Raw genomic sequence first — 20,010 nt, 5'->3', positions numbered from 1 at the left:
TTGGAACAGTCCTTCGGCGGGACTCGATGACGTAATATGCTTGAAATAGTGGCTCTGGAGCCGGTTTCCTCGACATTGAGAAACACCCAAGGTCAGAGGTGAGCGCTCTTATTGTGAAAGAACCACACAGGAAGTCCTCAGGGTGTTTTAACTTTGTAATAAATGACCGTTTATTATAAAGATTACAATCTGTTGCGTTTTGCAGAGCTCATCGGTTGTCATGTGTGTGCTCTTCAGTTTTTAGAAAAGGGAAGAAAATAAAACTACAAGTACACACACGCCACTCACTCCAGAAGAAACTACAAACATCCTGTAAAAAGAGGAAGCTAGAGAGGATGAGGATGAGGAAGAGGAAGAGGAAGAGGAGGAAGGTAACAATAAACCATAATAACCAGGTGAGTGTCATTAGGAGGAGGAAGGTGTCACATGTAGGTTAGAAAAGACAGGATTCTCAGCCAATCAGCAGCATTTGCTCTGATATTTACTGCTATAAATGCTTTCTATTTAGCAGCGATGGAAGTAGTCTTTTGATTGTAAGTAAAAGTAGTAGAACTTCATCGTGAGAAGTGGGGCAGCTGTGGCTCAGTAGATAGAGTGCTGGACTTCGAATCAGGGGGTAGCAAGTTCAAGTCCCACTGCAGTCAGCATGTCGTTGTGTCCCTGTATGTAACTACATTATCAAAATACCCCAAATACCCTAAAATGTATTTCTAACGGTCTGTTTTAGCAGCTTCCCCAGATCTATCCTGGATCTTCCATTTATCTTTCCTTCATATCCCCTAGATCTTTCTTCAATCTTCCCTGAATCTTTCCTGGTTTCTCCATCCGTGGGGCCCATAGATATAAAGATACATTTAGCGGCGGATCTGATTCTGAAACACTGATTGGAAATAACTGAAACGGCCTTGGTGGAGTTAATTAAACACACTCTGGGTACTTCGCATCACTGCTAATTAGCCACATAACTCTCTCCTTTGGGAATGGTGCTAGCATTAGCTAACACACATTTAGCTGAAGACAGTTCTCCCTGATAAGTAATCCATGTTTACATCTTAGAAGAACCACCTGATTTGATTTTAAAAGCAGAATTTTAAAATAAAATAGGGACTACTTTCCCAGTGGAAGAACACCCGCAAGAGATATTTTAGGTTTGCTGGCTTCTGATTGGCTGAGAAATCCGACAACAAATGAATGACCTCATGTTTGTCTTAGTGTACGGGGACCTGAGGTCAGAGGTTAAGAGGTCACATGACCTCCCCATCACTGATTATCATCGTTACAATGCAGAGAAAGCGACAGCCCACGTCTCATTCTGTGGAAAACTTGTACAGTAGACTATAGTCCTTTATAATATATACTACACGTACAGAATGGGTGTCAATGTGATATTCACTCAGTGTAAACAGCAACACACGAGCTCTTCTCAAGAGGATTTAGAAACATGTTGTGGTGGTTTTTATTGGTAAGCTAACGTCAGCTAAAGATCAGGACAATTTCAGAACGTTTCCAAACCAACAATCTGAAACGTTTGCCTCCCTTAGCAGCATTTGGCCGAGTTAACAGAAGTGAGCAAATTCGCAGTCTTTGAACTTCGACAATTGTTCCTAAAACCCCATTATTTCAAATCCCAAATGATCTGAAAGTTGTCCAGTAGCCCGTAAACCTCACCAAAAACCATTGTTCCCAAAATGGCCATTGCTCAAAATACTCAGTTTCCCTGCGATGAACGCAAACACAGGAGTCATTATTTAGAACATCGAATTTCACAATTTCTGATTCCTTATTTTGCAAAAGCCCTAACCCTAACCAGCCCTAATTGGTCATTACTGATAACTTGGTTGTAATTACGCATTAAAGTTTATATTCTTTAGGTTAAGGGTCAGAATATCACAGTAAAACATTTGGACTTTTGGAACAATGGCATGGTAAAACTTCTACGTACAATTTGACGCATTTTTCCTAAAGTGGACGAGAAGCACTTTGTACGAACTAGTCAGTCTTAAGTTTACCTCGAAATTCAACATCAGCTGTGTCAATTAATTCAAGGGTGCTTGTGTTAATTGGGAAACTTAGAAAACAAAACCCCTCCCACAAAAATACACATTATTTGGTAGTTTAAAAAAAACCTCACTCTTAAATACCCAGAATAAAATGGTAAAATTAGGAGAAAAATTATCGGATCAAATCTGAGATTATAAAATTATACATTTGCAGGAAAAAAATTGTAAATTCTCCTTAAAAATGGAAAAAATAATCAGGATTTTGTAACGTCTATCCCCTTTAACTAATCCCTTATTTTCATCCCACACAATTTTGATTTATAACACCAGAAAATATTAAATGTACTCGTAAATATAACATTTTAATCTGGCAAATTCAGAGATTTTGTCTATTTTCCCTCCCCTCCCCCATCTCCGTAATTATTTGGATCTTCAATAAATGGATAGCATGATAAAGTTAATATAGATAACATTTATAAACTCATACAAGTGGATTTAGACTTATTAATAAAGTAAACTGAAGATAAACAGCTGATGTGTGGCTGTTTACAAAAGGCTGAATATCACAAAAGCCTTTTTAGACTTTCAGTCTACCAAAATATTCCAGTATACATTTCATCATCTTACTATACTTTATATATTACACTATAGCTACATTATTCGAGGATAATATATATTATACAGACTATAAAGTCTACTGTATTGTGCTGTACAAAGACTATACAATCTATAACTCTCTCAGGAAAATGGCACCGTGAACTTTTACAACTTTGGGATTCATGATTGTGGTTCGGCTCGAGTTCAGGTACTTCGGCTGGGAGTAAAAAGCGATATATAAACGCGGTTATATTCGTTGTTTTGTGGAAACAGGCACTGGCAAGTTGATTGTGCTTTAGAAAGGGGGGATTCAAGAGGAACATGTCAGTGAGATTGTGTCGTTAAATTACTGTGTGAAGATATTTGGAATAATGGAGTTGTTGTATCGTAGGTGTCTCCGTTAAAGTCATAATTAACTCAGATTCCTAATTAAAGTAGAAAAAGTTAAAGAAATACACCTTTTAGTGACTTCAGATATTTAATTCACTTGTAATTTATATTCTTTATGGTACAGATGTAGAAACTACATTTAAAATTTAGAGAAATGGTGTTAAATTAACTTTATTTTAAGTATAAAAGGTGTCAGCTAACAATGCTAAAAGGCTAGCATTAGCTTTTTAATTCATTTCTAATGAAATGCTTTTTTTTATAAGGCTGGGCGATATATCCGATTCATTTGATGAATTTTTGGGAAGTACTTTACATACCAATATCTGGGTAATACAACACTGGATTGTGTGCAAAATGGGTAAAAACGGAAAATCACATTTCAAGATTGCAAGGCAAAACTATTTAGTGATGATGTAGTATTAGCTTGTTGACTAATTGGTTACCCGCCAACAAAAAAATGGTTAAATCCAAGCAATATTTGGTTAAAAACTGTAATAGGGTGATATTATCATGATGAGGTCTTTTTGACCCAAACTAATTGGCTACAAATTCCCATAAAGCGAATTAACGTAATTGAGAATGCAGTTTTTTTTGTAGGAGACCAGTTTGTTGGATAATATCAGGCGCATATTAAAATTGGGCAACTCCATTTAAGACGTCTATTATAAACTCCTTATATGGTCTGGAGGAAACTCCACGTATGGCAGGGACAAAATCCCCAATATGGCAGGGAGGAAACTCCATGTATGGCCTGTTCCTGGTGATTTAGCCGCACTTGATTGATTCATTTAGGATTAATAGCGTTAAGAGTTTGGTGTGTGAGTGTAAGGAAGGGATAGGAGGGGAAGGAGGAAGGTATTGTTCTGTACAGATGGCTTTAAACAGATAGCACCATGTACAGTAAGCCCTCGGTAAAGCAGGTTAGAAACCAGTTGGAGCTCTGCTGCAGCTCTCCCTGAAACACACAGCACATCATCAGCACAAAGTCACACTCATTGACAAATCATCATGAGTTTCAGAACGCCGCCGAAAATTCAAATTCAACGACCTCAGAAATTCAACTCATTGTCAAATCATAAGAAACTCAAAAATTCATTTTTCCAAACTATTATAAACTCTGTAAAGTCATCACCACCACATTATTATTACTTGTTATTCATAAATTCTAAATGATCAGCGTTAAGATATGAAAAACTAAATAAACACAAATTCGTCATGGGTGATATTTAAAAAACAGAAGAAAATAAGTCACGAGAAAGGATATATCCTCAACATATCTCCCGTGGTTTTTGATGTAGAGACTCGCTAATCGTCCAGATAAAGTCGCCCGGGGAAGCAGAATGGCACGAGGAAAATAACCCGTCATTATATTTGTTTACAGTTTGTCGGATCAGCTCTTTGATCCATGTCTTTCACCTCTAGATAACAACAATAGAGGTCTGTGTCCAGTGATTAGCTTAGTATGCTAACGTTATGTATGCTAACGGTATGCTACAGAACACGGATGTGGATGTTGTGAGCTGGCTTCAGAACTTTTCCAGTTATCAAGACTCAAAGTCCAAGTCTTTTTCAGGCCAAAACCAAATAAATTAACTTTTCTGAAAGTCCAAAGTGTTTTTAGATAAAAGCCCTTTTATTTGGAAATAGTGAGCAAGCACCTGGATAAATCAGACATCTGTTATATTGCACGAATTGTGTGCAAGTTGGTGAGAGGTTGTTAAACCGATATGTTTGGCCCCTACTCACTTACATTCATCAAGACTTTTCTTTGATTTTGGAATTACTATTCACCATACCAGAAAAACATAGTTTTCTTTAAGAATTCAAATTCATTGAGGTGAAAGATTAAAGAACGGTAATTTTCTTGGTTAAGTACTTCAATAAATAACTAAAGCTAAATACTGGCCGCTGAAATAGTTAGAGGCAATATTTTTTCCCTCGATCGACTTATCGATGCAGTTGTAACTTGGACAGTGATCATCATCTGACTTTCATATTTTTCGGTACAACTTTCATAATCGCAACACACTTTTGCAGGCGTGCAACTTTTCCAAAGGGTTTTCAATAGTATGTTTTTAAAGAAAAGTCCTATGTTTAGAAAGTAGGGTTGATAAACAAGACTTTTATTGCACCACTTGTTAAAGAGCCTTCAATTAAACAAGACTTGTCTCTAATTTTAAATTCATCGTTCACCATGGAGGCTTCCGACAAAAACTACCTTTTTCAAGAATTCAAGGTAATTGAGATGAGTAATTGATAAACACATGGTTTCTGGGTGAATGAATTACTTCAATAAGTACCACTAAAGCTAGACACTGGACACTGACCTTGGTGCTACCACTCTGTGTGTATTGATCAAAGAGCTGATCAGCCAAAGAGTCAGCAAGATCACTCGGAGATACAAACTCCACGTTGGTAAAAAGGTCTAAAGATTCAATCACTGTTAAGATGTTTCTAGTCAAAGAGATGGCGTTCGTTTAGTGTTTAATGTCTGTAATGAGGTCACAGTTCAGGGTGTCTAAGGGTTGGCAGGTCAGGGGTCAAGTGGATCCGTCCAGCAGCGTTCGGAGAGCCCTCTCGATGTTGATCCGGTGACCCAGTCTGGTGACGCCCAGCTCCACGTAATCCTCCTTCGTTAACGCCGGGAGATGGGAACCCTCGATTTCGTGCTCCTGGAAGCGTTGGCGATGTTCAGCGAGTCCGACGCTTTCCAGCCAATCGCCGACGTCGTATTTATTCCACAGGTTGAGTGGACGCTGTCTCCATGGCCTCAGGGCTAAGAGAGGCCCGCTGAGGACGGGGGAGGGGCATGGGGAGGCGTGGGGGGATGGAGAGGGAGATCTGGAGCGTGTTCTCGCACTGGCGCTCCGCATCACGAACCGAACTTCCTTTGGTTCGGAGGGGAGGCTGAGACTGGACGACTTCAGGATGGTTAGACCGCGACCGGAGCTTAAATCGGGTCTTTCTGAGCCGGGGGCGGAGGAGGAGGTGATTCCTATCGACCTATCGGAGGGGGAGGGAGAGGGGGAGGGGCTTCGGCGCATCACGGGGTATCGACTTCCCGGTCGGACTGTATAGCCCGAGCCGAATCCTCGCTGGGAAATAGTGTGGAGCTCACCGAGACTGGAGAACAACCTGAAACACATTGAACAATGTATAAATCAGAATTTATATAGAATTCCTTGATTAGTCCGACATCGTTACAGCACAGCAAAGAGACACTAATGATAGAGACAAAATAAAAACAGTATGTAGTAAAGTGGCATGCACACTTATTGAACATTTGCCTGTAAACTAGTTAGCCAGACATGCTAATGTTTGCAGTTTACATTAGAGGACTTGAACACAGGTTATATCTATTCTTTGCCCTTTCGCTTGTATATTTGCTATTGGAAAGAAAATGACTTTAACGGCGGCACCATGCTGTTGGCTTGCTAGGCTAAAATTGGGCAATCATTGTTTTAGTGTTAAAAAGGTTGTCAGTTTCAAGGTGTTATTCAAAATCCAAATGGGACCGTCATTTCAGGCGTTAGGCTGTGAAGAAGGTGCATGTTAGTTAGCTGTTAGCGAATCTATTAGCGATAATGGGAAATGTTTACCAGAGGTTAAAAACCTACGATTTACTCTCTCCATTGTCCACACATCTGGAAGAACATAAACAACATATTCTGTTACAACATGCAAACACAGTATCTGCTAATGGTGCGTTCACACCGGACACAAAGCCACCACAGAGTAAAGCGATGCATCCGATGTGAACGCACCTGAACTGGTCCGTAGTAATGCAGTATGTATAGTTAAAGGTCTCCTATTATACTTTTTAGGCATATAATATAGGTCTCAGATATATACAAATATATAAAAAACATGTCTATGAAGTGTTTTGCTCAGAATACCCAACAGATCACCCATTCTAGCCTCACTATTTCAGCTCTGTTACTAAAGTGCTGATTCTGGGTATAAAGCTTTAAAAAAAGAAAAAAGAGGGACGGAGCTAATGCCTGCTCAGCTAGAAAGATTCTCAAAGGGTCCGCATTTCCGATATTACGTCATATCGGCAGCAAATCTGGATCAGCTCCGTTGTTCCCCCGTTTTTAGAGATTTGGGTACGGAGGAAAAGAGAGAGGGTTTTATTTTCTGACACTTTGTGAGTCCTCTGACACCGGGGACACATCTTTATGTATAGAAAAATGCATTTTGCATAATAGGAGACCTTTAAAGGCAGTTTGTAGTACCTGGCACCTCCTACTGGCGACCTCCGGCCCGGATCCAAGGGACTCGGCTCCTCCCCCAGAGAATGACTGTCTTTATTGAGCAGCTGTAGCCGATTCACCAGATCCAGTCCGGACCCGGCCCGGCCGCTCAGCTCCAGAGCCGAAGACGACCGGTTGCTCAGATCCACAGCTGACCCGGCAACTTGACCCCCGAATGCCGCTGGACGGCCACCTTCATCTGGGCTGAATCCCCGACGATCGTCATCCCCGCCGCCCCAAAGCTTCGACCTTCTCTGGAAAAGATAACGAGGCTGACGTCCACCTCCACCAGTGGGTGAGGAACAGAGAGGGGAGGAAGGGGAGGAGGAAAAGGCAGCTGACGGGAGGAGCTCACTGTCCGATGATTGCTTCAGAAGAGGATCACGGAGCGTGGAGCGACCGCGACCTAACGGTGAACGAAGGCGTGGTTTCAAAACAGATGGGGAGGTGGTGGGGGAGGAAGGGGATGGGTGAGTAGCTGTAGGGGAGGAGGGGGAGGATGGATCAGGAGGGGAGGCCAAGGTGATGGAGGGAGGGAGGGAGCTGGGGGAAGAGCTGTCATGTAGGCGTTCGTCACTTTCATCCTCATCACCTCGTCTACCTAGAGAGTCAGGATCTCCTCCCTCCCCGCCTCGTCGAGTCAACAGGGTGAGGGAGGATGGGGGAGGAAGAGGGGGAGGGCTGGCGAAGGCAGCGGGGGGAGTAACCAGGCCAATTCTGCGAAGCTCCTCCCTGGTTTCCTCATCGCTTGACGACAATAACGCCGGCGGGAGTGTTACCGTATAAGCCCCACCCTCCTCCTCGGAGCTGCCCACTGTTAGGCTCCTGCGCCTGTCAATCAGAGCGGCGTGACTCTCATTGGCCAGCGGTGGCAAAGGGGTCGGTCTCCAACGCTCGGGCGATGGAGCGGCAGGCGATGTAACTCCTCCCTCGGTTTCCGGACGCTCCACCGGTCCGTCGGGGAACAAAGGCGGCGTTATGCGTTTGTGCCTCAGTTCCGGACTGGTTTGAGGGGTGGTACGCTTCGTTCGCTGCTCTGGGCTCGTCTGAGGGGGGATGCGCTTGGATCGAGGCTCTGGGCTTCCCTGCGGGGTGGGGATAGGGGTGCGCTTGTGTCGTCCGTCTGGACTGGCAGCAGGGGTGGGGATAGGTGAGGCAGATCCGTGTTTATGTCGAGGCTCTGGACTCGGGGTTCGGGCGGTGAGCGCTCGTTCTCGTGCAGCAAGGGCCAGGGCGAGTGGAGACGAGGGGTCTGAAGAGACAAGAAATGATTTAGTATGGATCGGTTTTAATGCGTTATTATATATACCTTAAGGCTCTGTTCTAGGTTCTGTTCTTTAGAGTACCTCAGGGCTCTTCTCTAGTTCCTTTCAAGTTTTGCGTAGTATCGTAAGCCTCTTTCCTTGCTACCCTTTCAATGTTGTTGCTCCGCTCTAGGTCCTCCTCTCTTTTTTGGAAGTGCCTAGAGATCCTGTCATATGGGTTTTTCTTTTTCGTGTTGTACCTCAAGTCACTGTCATAGGTCCTGTACTAGTTCCTTATCTCTTTAATAGAGGTACTCATGCATTCATCACATCAAGGCTCTGTCCTAGGTTCTGTTCTTTGGAGTACCTCAGGGCTCTTAACTAGTTTCTTTCAAGTTTTGCGTAGTATCTTAAGGCTCTTTCCTTGCTACCCTTTCAATTTTGTTTTTCAATTTTGTTTTGTACCTCAAGTCACTGTCGAAGGTCCTGTTGTAGTTCCTTTTATCTTTAATGGAGGTACTCATGCATTCATCATATTGCTGAATACCTCAAGGCTCTGTCCTAGATCCTGTATTGTTTTGTGAAGTACCTCAAGGGTATGTGCTTAGTACTTTTTACATTCTTGAGGTACCTTAAGGATCTGTCCCAAGACTTTCTTCTTGGTCCTCTTTTACCGAATGCAGTACCTCGAGGCCAGTTGACTTCCCTGGTACCCTGGCACCTATTTATCATTCGGTTATCACTTATGGTTAAGTTTATGGTAAGGCAAGACTGACCTAGTGGTTTCCCGGTCAGTGGGTGGAGGAAGGTGTGAGGCGTCGGTGATGGTGAAAGGACCGGAGCTGGAGGAGGAAGCTCGCCAAGATCGTCCATCGAATGGCTCAGAGTTAGGAGTGTCACCTGATTCTCTGACCCAGATCCTTCGACAGACAGGAAGAGAGACGACCTCCGACCCTGAACCCGGGCTCGCTCTGAGAGAACCTGCTGCTGGTACATCTCCGCCCGACTGGGGCTGCTGGGTCCGTCCGGTTTCAATAGGTCCTGGTCTTTTATTCCTAGAAGAAGAAAAATAGCAAATAGTTACACCGATTGGATTGAAGATTAGAAGTTTAATGCTTTATATTTGTGTAAATCCCAATCAGGACATTTTCAGCAGACTCAAATGTGTTTTGCATGCACATGAATAGAAACAACTTTCATGTAAATTTGAGCAAACAAGAATACATTTGATTGGCTGGTTTGTTTTGATCCACCATTTTCAACTCGACATATTTAACTGTGTGCTACAATTTTCATCAGAGCATTGTCGTCCCATCATGCATCAGGAAATTGTACACAGCAAAACAGAAAACATGTGTAAACGATCCTGACCTTGCTCCTCTACAGGAAGTTGTTTCAACAAAGGTGACTTCCTCCTCTGCGGCTTGGACGGCGGCGCCTGCTGTCCAACGTTAGCGTACGGATTTTCTATTGCTCTTCCGCGGCGGCGTGACAGCGGCGAGTGACCGAGGGCGGGGCTTGTGCTGTGCAGCGACAGCGTAGATGTGTGTGTTGCCGTGTGAAGTGTGTGTGTGGCGGTGTGTGTGGCAGTGTGCAGAGCGTGTGTGCTGCCAGAGTGTGCGTCCGGCTGAAGTGGCGGTGGCGGAGGCGTGTCCTGAAGGATGATCATCGACCTAGCCTTCCTCTGGCGCTCAGCGTGGGCGTGGCTCCTCGTCGGCGAATCACAGAGCTCCACCAGCCTAGGCTCCGCCCCTGGCTTGAAGCTGGAGCGCGTTAGCCCCTCCCCTCTAGCCGGGGGAGAAGGGGGGAGGAACGATGGGGGGGGGGCCGGAGTCCAGGAGGAAGAGCGAGGAGGTGGAGGAGGAGGCGGAGGGTGGAGGAGGCGGAGCCATCTGAGGAGGGGGAGGGATGAAGCCGTCCGTCAGCGAGGAGCTCCGAGGAAAACGACTTTCATTGATCAGAGCCGAGATCCGGTCGTCGTCAGGTGTGCCTGACGGAAAAATCAAGACGTTAAAATAAAGGTACTAGATACACAAGGATCTACGGAAGGTACTTTTTCCTTAAGTAACAAATGTAAATATTGTGTTTGTTTTCTTACCAAAGCTCTTGGTTCTGGACATCCCTCGAGGTAAAGCCATGGTGCTTTTCTCTGGAGCCGAGGGGGGAACAAGACCCTGACGCTCAAACAACGACTAAAGAAACAAACACAAAAAACACAATATTTATGCTACATACATATCATATTATATTTACATGTATGTAGACTTTTTGTATTTTATTATATATGTTGGATTGTGGAGGAGCTCAGGTCAGAAGAATTTCATTGTCATTTCTACACTGTAGCTTTGTGCATATGACTATAAAACTTTGAATCTTAGAATACACCAACATATTTCCCATTTTAAAACCCATAACTCCTGAAATAGAGACTTTTGAAAATGCAACTTGATTAAAGACAACAGTAACTTGGGCTTGAGGCACTTCTCCAAATAGAAGAGGACCTAGGTTATGGCCCTGAGGTACTCTGCAAAAATGTTGTAAAAGATGTATTTTATATTTCTGGCAGTCTTACGTTAATCTCGGCCTGTGTGATTCGCCGGCTGGTCGGTCTCTGTTTCACCGTCGCCACTCTAAAGTCATCTGCTGGTCGGGCCCTAAGAACCACTTCCTGTTGACCTCCGGCCAACATCTCATCCAGTTTGTCTGCAGGCGGGACAAAAAATAAGATAAACAAAAAAAACAAAAATAAAGTAACACAGATTCACGACTTGACGACCACAACAACACCAGAGCCGGAGAAATACGTAGTTTAAATCTGGTAAATAAAACATTTATTTAAATGCTTTTACCTTTACTTTGTTTTGTTTTTTTACTCTAACCCCCTAATCCCACCAGGAGCGTCTGCGCTGCGGCTGCGGCGTTTTTAGCGATCACGGCCACTCTAGTCAATGGGTGCTATTCCACCAGACACGCTGCGCCGCGGCTCGAAGCGTCCCAGAAGCTCCACGCCGCAAGGAATTTCTAAAATATAGGATGAATCCTATTTTTGACGCGGCGCAGCGCGGCGCAGCGCAGGCAGGAAGTGGAATGTTCATCCAACAACTGCGAGGCTGCACACAAGATGCTCCGCTTCCGCAACGTTTTGAAACGCGCCTGGTGGGTTAGGACGCAGGAGGAGGTCGCAGCGCGGCGCAGCCGCAGCGCAGACGCTCCTGGTGCGATTAGTGGGTTATCCTCACTGTGTTTATTTCTTTATTTTTGTTTCTACTACATTGAATGGATATTGTCGTAAACCTTTTTACCTACAATTTGAACTTTACCTGTTAGTTAGGACATCTTAGGTTCGTAACTTTTTAATATACTGACTTTACAATTCATGACTTTTACTTGTAACAGCCTTACTTCCCTTTATACTACGGCCCTGGTTTTTACAACACTGAGACACCATGACATTGTCACGTCACGAAAACAACAACAACAACAACAACATCCGATCACATGTGACTCACCGAAGCGTCTCCTCCTGGCTGCAGACAGAACAGAGGTCTTTAGGTTTGACTAAACTCTGCACTGTGTGTGTGTGTGTGTGTGTGTGTGTGTGTGTGTGTGTGTGTGTGTGTGTGTGTGTGTGTGTGTGTGTGTGTGTGTGTGTGTGTGTGTGTGTGTGTGTGTGTGTGTGTGTGTGTGTGTGTGTGTGTGTGTGTGTGTGTGTGTGTGTGTGTGTGTGTGTGTGTGTGTGTGTTTTACCTATGTCCTCCAGGTCAGCGGTCATGGACTTGGATCTCAGAGTCAGTGAGGTGCTTGGGGCTCGTTTTGGAGGGGGCGGAGCTACAAGACAAAACCACAGTTAGTTATTAAACAGAAAACACTTCCAATTGTAGGACAACTTGATTAAGATTAAGGGATGTTAAGGTTAAAATATATGTATTATAGATGCCCTCAGCTATTTAAAGAGTCCTCTCCTGCTGATGTTCAGGTGTGTATCAGTATGTAGTGTCTCTACTTTAAAGAGTCCTCTCCTGCTGATGTTCAGGTGTATATCAGTATGTAGTGTCTCTACTTTAAAGAGTCCTCTCCTGCTGATGTTCAGCTGTATATCAGTATGTAGTGTCTCTACTTAAAGAGTCCTCTCCTGCTGATGTTCAGGTGTATATCAGTATGTAGTGTCTCTACTTTAAAGAGTCCTCTCCTGCTGATGTTCAGGTGTATATCAGTATGTAGTGTCTCTACTTTAAAGAGTCCTCTCCTGCTGATGTTCAGGTGTGTATCAGTATGTAGTGTCTCTACTTTAAAGAGTCCTCTCCTGCTGATGTTCAGGTGTATATCAGTATGTAGTGTCTCTACTTTAAAGAGTCCTCTCCTGCTGATGTTCAGCTGTATATCAGTATGTAGTGTCTCTACTTTAAAGAGTCCTCTCCTGCTGATGTTCAGGTGTATATCAGTATGTAGTGTCTCTACTTTAAAGAGTCCTCTCCTGCTGATGTTCAGGTGTATATCAGTATGTAGTGTCTCTACTTTAAAGAGTCCTCTCCTGCTGATGTTCAGGTGTATATCAGTATGTAGTGTCTCTACTTTAAAGAGTCCTCTCCTGCTGATGTTCAGGTGTATATCAGTATGTAGTGTCTCTACTTTAAAGAGTCCTCTCCTGCTGATGTTCAGGTGTATATCAGTATGTAGTGTCTCTACTTTAAAGAGTCCTCTCCTGCTGATGTTCAGGTGTATATCAGTATGTAGTGTCTCTACTTTAAAGAGTCCTCTCCTGCTGATGTTCAGGTGTATATCAGTATGTAGTGTCTCTTCATGTCTCCATGCTTTAATGTTCAAAAAGCTCTTTATTTTTCTCATACTGCCTGTGCTGCAGCACCTATTTTCACCCTCTGTCTGAAACCAGAGCCCAGTCTGCTCTGATTGGTTAGCTGGCCGGCTCTGTGGTGGTTGGACAACCGCTTAGAGATGTCCCGCCCCCGTACACTGTGTACAGAATAGGGGCTCTTTAAATAAAACCTGTACCTTTCTTCCTGACGATGTTGGATGATTCTGACTTCCTGGAAACAGAGACGACCTTCATCAGCAGACGACTTCCTCCCTGTCGGATCAGAGAGACGACCTGACGGTGACCCACCTTCACCACGTCAGCGCTGTTAACCTGAAGCAGACAGAGTCAATTAACATAGATTAAGACAGTACATTTCAGGACACAAGGTAAATGTAAAATACTATTTAAAACCCAGAGAGTAGTTCACCAATATTTCATGGTAATTTTGTGAACAGGGTTCATACACTTTTTCACCAATGACTTTTCCATGACTTCTCCAGGACCTTTACCTAATTTTCCATGACTTCTCCAGGACCTTTACCTAATTTTCCATGACCAAAACACTGACTCTTTCTCAGGTTCCACTGAAAATGGTTTATTTTAACATGGAACAGGAAAATAAGGTCTGCACATGAAACATGTTGTGCCTATCTAACAAATCAAGTAGGCTTACTAGCTTCACGCTAACGCAACTCAAATCTCTCACCAGCAAAATACCTCGTCAGTTAAATGCCATTTTATGTTTCATTACTATACGATACAGTAGTTATTATCATTATAGTATTACTATTTCGGCGATTAGATCAAATATAAATTATATTTGATGCAACTTTAGTTACATTTCCATGACTTTTCCAAAACTTTTGGAAAAATATTGTTTTCCATAACTTTTCTAGGGCCTGGAATTAGCATTTCCATGACTTTTCCAGGTTCTGGAATTAGCATTTCCATGACTTTTCCAGGTTTTTAAGAACATTTCAGGTCACAAGGTAAATGTAAAATACTATTTAAAACCCAGAGAGTAGTTCACCAATATTTCACATCTTTCATGGTAATTTTGTGAAGTTTTTAACATAACTTCAGATTTAAAACTTTAATCTCAAAGAATGTTAATGCTTTTACTGCTTTGTTTAATAACCTATTCTAATGTATTCCTCTTAAATGTACTTTAACTTTAATATCCATGTTTTTTAAGAACTTTTTTCACGCAATTTGACCCATCGCCCTGCCTCATCATTCATTTAAATGTAGGCTACAACGCCACTAAAACACACCATATCTGTTTGAGAGATCTAATGATTCTTGTTACCTCTATGAGGAAGTCTCCGGTTCTAAGCCCCGCCCTCCAGGCGACGCCCCCCTGATCCACCGACTCCAGGTACTGGAGCGCCGGGAACGCCGGGGTCGGAGCAAACTCCTCGATGGGCGTCTCCGCTTCAAAAAAGAGGCAGAAAACATGTTTATATTAGAAATTAAATTGAATAAAAATGTGGATATGTAGTTTATTAAGAAATGACACAACGAGGGGTTTTAGGGCTCTGAAGATTTAAACACCCCCTCTCTCTCCCTCCTTCATCTCTTATCTTCTTCCTCCCCCTCCTTTCCTTCGTCCCCCTCCTTTCCTTCCCACCTTTCGCTCCTCGGAGGACGAATCCGAATCCCTCGATCTCTCTCTTCTGCAACACCGCCGTCTTCTCCTCGATCACGTAGTCACTAAAAAACACAAGATTTAAAACTAAATATTTTGTTTTCTTTCTTCAATTATTAGTAGCTAACAGGAAGAGCACATGTTAATCATCATTGCTGTAATTTAACTGCCCTGGATACATGTCTCAGAGTCACCATAAAATCAACTTATATAAATCAAAAACATTATTAATATAATTTAAAAATATGCAAACGTTAATAAAGAAATAATATATATATTATTTATGTAAATGTAGGATTTCTGGGGTTTAAATTAGAAAATGTATCACAATATATATATATATATATTTATATATATATATAAATATATATAATATTTGTTGGGGCAGTTTGATCAGTTCAAGGAAGTGCATACGTGGCAAAAATCCTAATATAAATCGAGAAATGTGTACAAATAATAATTACATATTATATAATTACTAATCGTGACATTTTACACAGCTTCTCTGCAGATATTCTAAGCATGTGTTTTGCAGTTTTTTGTGACATTTAATTGAATAAATGCACTAGGAGGTGTAGTGATGGTGTATTACCTGTAGGAGGTGTATTAATACCTGTAGGAGGTGTAATGATGGTGTATTACCTGTAGGAGGTGTAGTGACACTCTATTACCTGTAGGAGGTGTATTAATACCTGTAGGAGGTGTAATGATGGTGTATTACCTGTAGGAGGTGTATTAATACCTGTAGGAGGTGTAGTGATGGTGTATTACCTGTAGGAGGTGTATTAATACCTATAGGAGGTGTAATGATGGTGTATTACCTGTAGGAGGTGTAGTGACACTCTATTACCTGTAGGAGGTGTATTAATACCTGTAGGAGGTGTAATGATGGTGTATTACCTGTAGGAGGTGTATTAATACCTGTAGGAGGTGTAATGACACTCTATTACCTGCAGGAGGTGTATTAATACCTGTAGGAGGTGTAGTGACGGTGTATTACCTGTAGGAGGTGTAGTGACGGTGTATTACCTGTAGGAGGTGTATTAATACCTGTAGGAGGTGTAGTGACGGTGTATTACCTGTAGGAGGTGTATTAATACCTGTAGGAGGTGTAGTGAAGGTGTATTACCTGTAGGAGGTGTATTAATACCTGTAGGAGGTGTAGTGACGGTGTAATACCTGTAGGAGGTGTAGTGACGGTGTATTACCTGTAGGAGGTGTATTAATACCTGTAGGAGGTGTAGTGACGGTGTAATACCTGTAGGAGGTGTAGTGACAGTCTATTACCTGTAGGAGGTGTATTAATACCTGTAGGAGGTGTAGTGACGGTGTAATACCTGTAGGAGGTGTAGTGACGGTGTATTACCTGTAGGAGGTGTATTAATACCTGTAGGAGGTGTAGTGACGGTGTAATACCTGTAGGAGGTGTAGTGACGGTCTATTACCTTTAGGAGGTGTATTAATACCTGTAGGAGGTGTAGTGACGGTGTAATACCTGTAGGAGGTGTAGTGACGGTCTATTACCTTTAGGAGGTGTATTAATACCTGTAGGAGGTGTAGTGACGGTCTATTACCTGTAGGAGGTGTATTAATACCTGTAGGAGGTGTAGTGACGGTGTATTACCTGTAGGAGGTGTATTAATACCTGTAGGATGTGTAGTGATGGTGTATTACCTGTAGGAGGTGTATTAATACCTGTAGGAGGTGTAGTGACGGTGTAATACCTGTAGGAGGTGTAGTGACGGTCTATTACCTTTAGGAGGTGTATTAATACCTGTAGGAGGTGTAGTGACGGTGTAATACCTGTAGGAGGTGTAGTGACACTCTATTACCTGTAGGAGGTGTATTAATACCTGTAGGAGGTGTAGTGACGGTCTATTACCTTTAGGAGGTGTATTAATACCTGTAGGAGGTGTAGTGACGGTGTATTACCTGTAGGAGGTGTAGTGACACTCTATTACCTGTAGGAGGTGTATTAATACCTGTAGGAGGTGTAGTGACGGTCTATTACCTTTAGGAGGTGTATTAATACCTGTAGGAGGTGTAGTGACGGTGTATTACCTGTAGGAGGTGTATTAATACCTGTAGGAGGTGTAGTGACGGTCTATTACCTGTAGGAGGTGTATTAATACCTGTAGGAGGTGTAGTGACGGTGTATTACCTGTAGGAGGTGTATTAATACCTGTAGGAGGTGTAGTGATGGTCTATTACCTTTAGGAGGTGTATTAATACCTGTAGGAGGTGTAGTGACGGTGTATTACCTGTAGGAGGTGTAGTTATCATAGGATCCCACAGTGTAATGTCTGAAAAGCCTCTTGGTGCGATCCTCCCTCGTCTCTGAAACATATATCATACATTACAGGATATAAATATAATATAATATAAAGCGTAACTAATAAACATATATTTTGATTGTTTATTAGATATTGTTTACCCAGTCGCGAGTCATATTGCCTCATCTGGACTTCCTCCACACAGTCAGCAGGAAACCAGCCGGTCCGTCCTTTAACACTCCCTTCCCAGAATCCTCCCTCTCCGATAGACAGGACTACACACACACACACACACACACACACACACACACACACACACACACACACACACACACACACACACACACACACACACACACACACACACACACACACACACACACACACACACACACACACACACAGGCAGGATTTAAATAATAGAATTTCTGAGAAGAATTTGGGATATTGTCTGGGATTAAAAGGGTGTGTTTTATATATTTGAAGTGTGTTGTTTTAATTGTGTTTTTATGCATTTTTAGGGTTAGGGTTAGGGTTACACAAATCATCCATTTGAGAGAAAAATCAGGAGAACTAGAGTTTTTACTCAAAATTGAATATTTATGAGAAAAATCATGAATATTTTCCTTTCTTTATAATTTCCCCTGAATATTGAACACTTAAAACAAATATATATAAGAAGTAAAATAAAAGACAAATAATAACAAAAATAAATTGGGAAAGAAGTCCATCATTTATTCGACTTTTCTACACAGTTGCCTGAATGGAATCTACTGTGATAGGATATACACTTTTAATCGCATCCTTCATTTGTGAATTTCTCCTGGCAAATGCATCACTCTGAAAGTTACAATGCTTTCCAATTTCCCCTGAATATTGATCGCTAAAAAGCAGAGGCGAACCGTCAGGGCCTTCAAGGTATTCAGAGAACACCCTGGAACACTCAGATAAAACAAACAACAGATGGATTTAATTATATAAATAAAATGTATATGAAATGAATAAATGAGAATGGTATCTGTGTTGTTGATCTGTAATATCACAGTGTTACGTTGATTTGTTTGTCCTTCTCGGACCATGCTCTACGCGTTTCAGTGGTGTTGTGTTAGAAAAGAAAGCAACCAATCAGATCTTGTTCTGGGTCTCTGGGTAGAATCTCCTTCACCAAGGTATTCCACATCCTTGATCGAAGGCCCTGGCCGTTGCACTGAATAATAATAATAATAATAATTCCTTACATTTATTATAGCGCTTTTCCAGATGCTCAAAGCGCTTTACAAATACACATTACACATATCATGCAATGGTCACTGTGGACAATACCCACAGGAGCAAGTTCAGGTGAAGTGTCTTGCCCAAGGACACAACGGCTTTACAGACTCAGCAGCGGCGGGTTTCACCCCTTGATCTGATGATCATTGCACAGCGCACTGCGCCACACATGAGAGCGTACGTTTGGACTGACGGTTTGATCAACCAATCATATATTGATTTGTAATGGCTAGAATGATCTGTTTGGTACTTTGAGCAAAACACTTCATAGACATGTTTTTTATAATTTTTTATATATCTGACACCTATGATATTGCCTACAAATAGCATGATAGGTGACCTTTGATTTATATACACAGTGGCCTGAATCCTATAGGCTCTAGAGTGAGTCTGACCTTTGACCCTCTCCCCGCGGTGCAGCTGGATCTCTCCGGGCCCCTGGGGGACGTGACTCCTCGTGGCGATGAAGGTGCGTCCGGGGACGGCACTGTAGAGCCTCCTCTTCCTCATCTGCGGGGGGGAGGAGGGGGGGCTGCTCTCCCCCACATGGCCCCCGGCGCTCGGACTGAAGGGAGAGACAGGGACGCAAACATTTTATTAAATAAAAAACAATTATTTGTGCTGTTTCTTTTAGTTCAATTTGTTGATAAATTATGGAACATTTGTAAAAAGAACAAAAAACACACCCGTGTCCGACTGCGTGTGTGTGTGTGTGTGTGTGTGTGTGTGTGTGTGTACCTGAGTCGGCGTGAGTGTCGTCGCAGCGAGTGTGTGTGTGTGTCGTGGTGTGTTTCCAGGCTCTGCAAGGAGGGGCCTGGCGAGGAGGCGGGACTTTCTAGGACGTTTTCGCTGGCCGAGCGAATCAGAGAGCGAGGAGACGAGAGGCCGTTTCCGGCTGACGAGCGGCTGACACCCGGCCGACGGCGCTTTGTGTAGGAGGGAGTTTCTCTGAAGGGAACTGCTTGGACACACACACACACACACACACACACACACACACACACACACACACACACACACACACACACACACACACACACACACAGAGTTACATTTACCAGCTCCTGTAGTGTAGTTATTTAAACGTTTTTATTTTCTCAGCAAACTCACCAACGTCGGAGGTTTTATGGATTTTTATAATTTCAGCTAGATCGAAGTTCCCGGCAATTATCGCCACCTGCAAAATAGAAATGCATTTGTTATTTTAAAATTCTATAAATAGCAATACAACTGAAAAAAGGACGGATTATTAATTCATTTTTTAAAAAAGAATAACATTTTAAAAATATATATATTAAAAAAAAAAGAATTCCCAAAATTCCCAAAGTACAAAATGTAATAGTATAAAAAAATACATGAATGAATAAATAAAAAGTTGAGAATTCAATATGAAAAATGGCCTTGGAGGTGTCTGCAAATACATATTAAGATATATATATATATATATGTATAAAAATAGCAATAATTCAAAAATAAATATGAAATGTAAGTTTGTGTTTATTTTACCTGAAAGGCAG

General features: G+C 42.4%; 1 protein-coding gene across 1 annotated transcript in view; it reads right to left on the bottom strand.

Moving 5' to 3' along the window:
• Nucleotides 1–142: 142 nt before the first annotated feature.
• The window catches only part of shank3b (SH3 and multiple ankyrin repeat domains 3b), a gene marked incomplete at its 5' end in the record, with an annotated part of 22,187 nt that continues 2,319 nt past the window's right edge, over nt 143–20,010 (bottom strand). The window contains 19 exon segments of the mRNA XM_034235547.1: nt 143–6,122; nt 6,605–6,631; nt 7,223–8,492; nt 9,261–9,539; nt 9,856–10,309; nt 10,311–10,474; nt 10,583–10,676; nt 11,057–11,187; nt 11,994–12,011; nt 12,232–12,312; nt 13,495–13,630; nt 14,610–14,734; nt 14,931–15,013; nt 17,210–17,285; nt 17,383–17,496; nt 18,889–19,058; nt 19,232–19,451; nt 19,604–19,670; nt 20,000–20,010. The exon segment at nt 20,000–20,010 is cut by the window's right edge and continues 67 nt beyond it. Coding sequence (XP_034091438.1) covers nt 5,528–6,122; nt 6,605–6,631; nt 7,223–8,492; nt 9,261–9,539; nt 9,856–10,309; nt 10,311–10,474; nt 10,583–10,676; nt 11,057–11,187; nt 11,994–12,011; nt 12,232–12,312; nt 13,495–13,630; nt 14,610–14,734; nt 14,931–15,013; nt 17,210–17,285; nt 17,383–17,496; nt 18,889–19,058; nt 19,232–19,451; nt 19,604–19,670; nt 20,000–20,010 — 4,115 coding nt within the window.

Source organism: Gymnodraco acuticeps, unplaced genomic scaffold (assembly GCF_902827175.1).
Source record: "Gymnodraco acuticeps unplaced genomic scaffold, fGymAcu1.1, whole genome shotgun sequence".
NCBI lineage: Eukaryota > Metazoa > Chordata > Actinopteri > Perciformes > Bathydraconidae > Gymnodraco > Gymnodraco acuticeps.
This window is presented reverse-complemented; position numbering and strand designations above follow the sequence as displayed.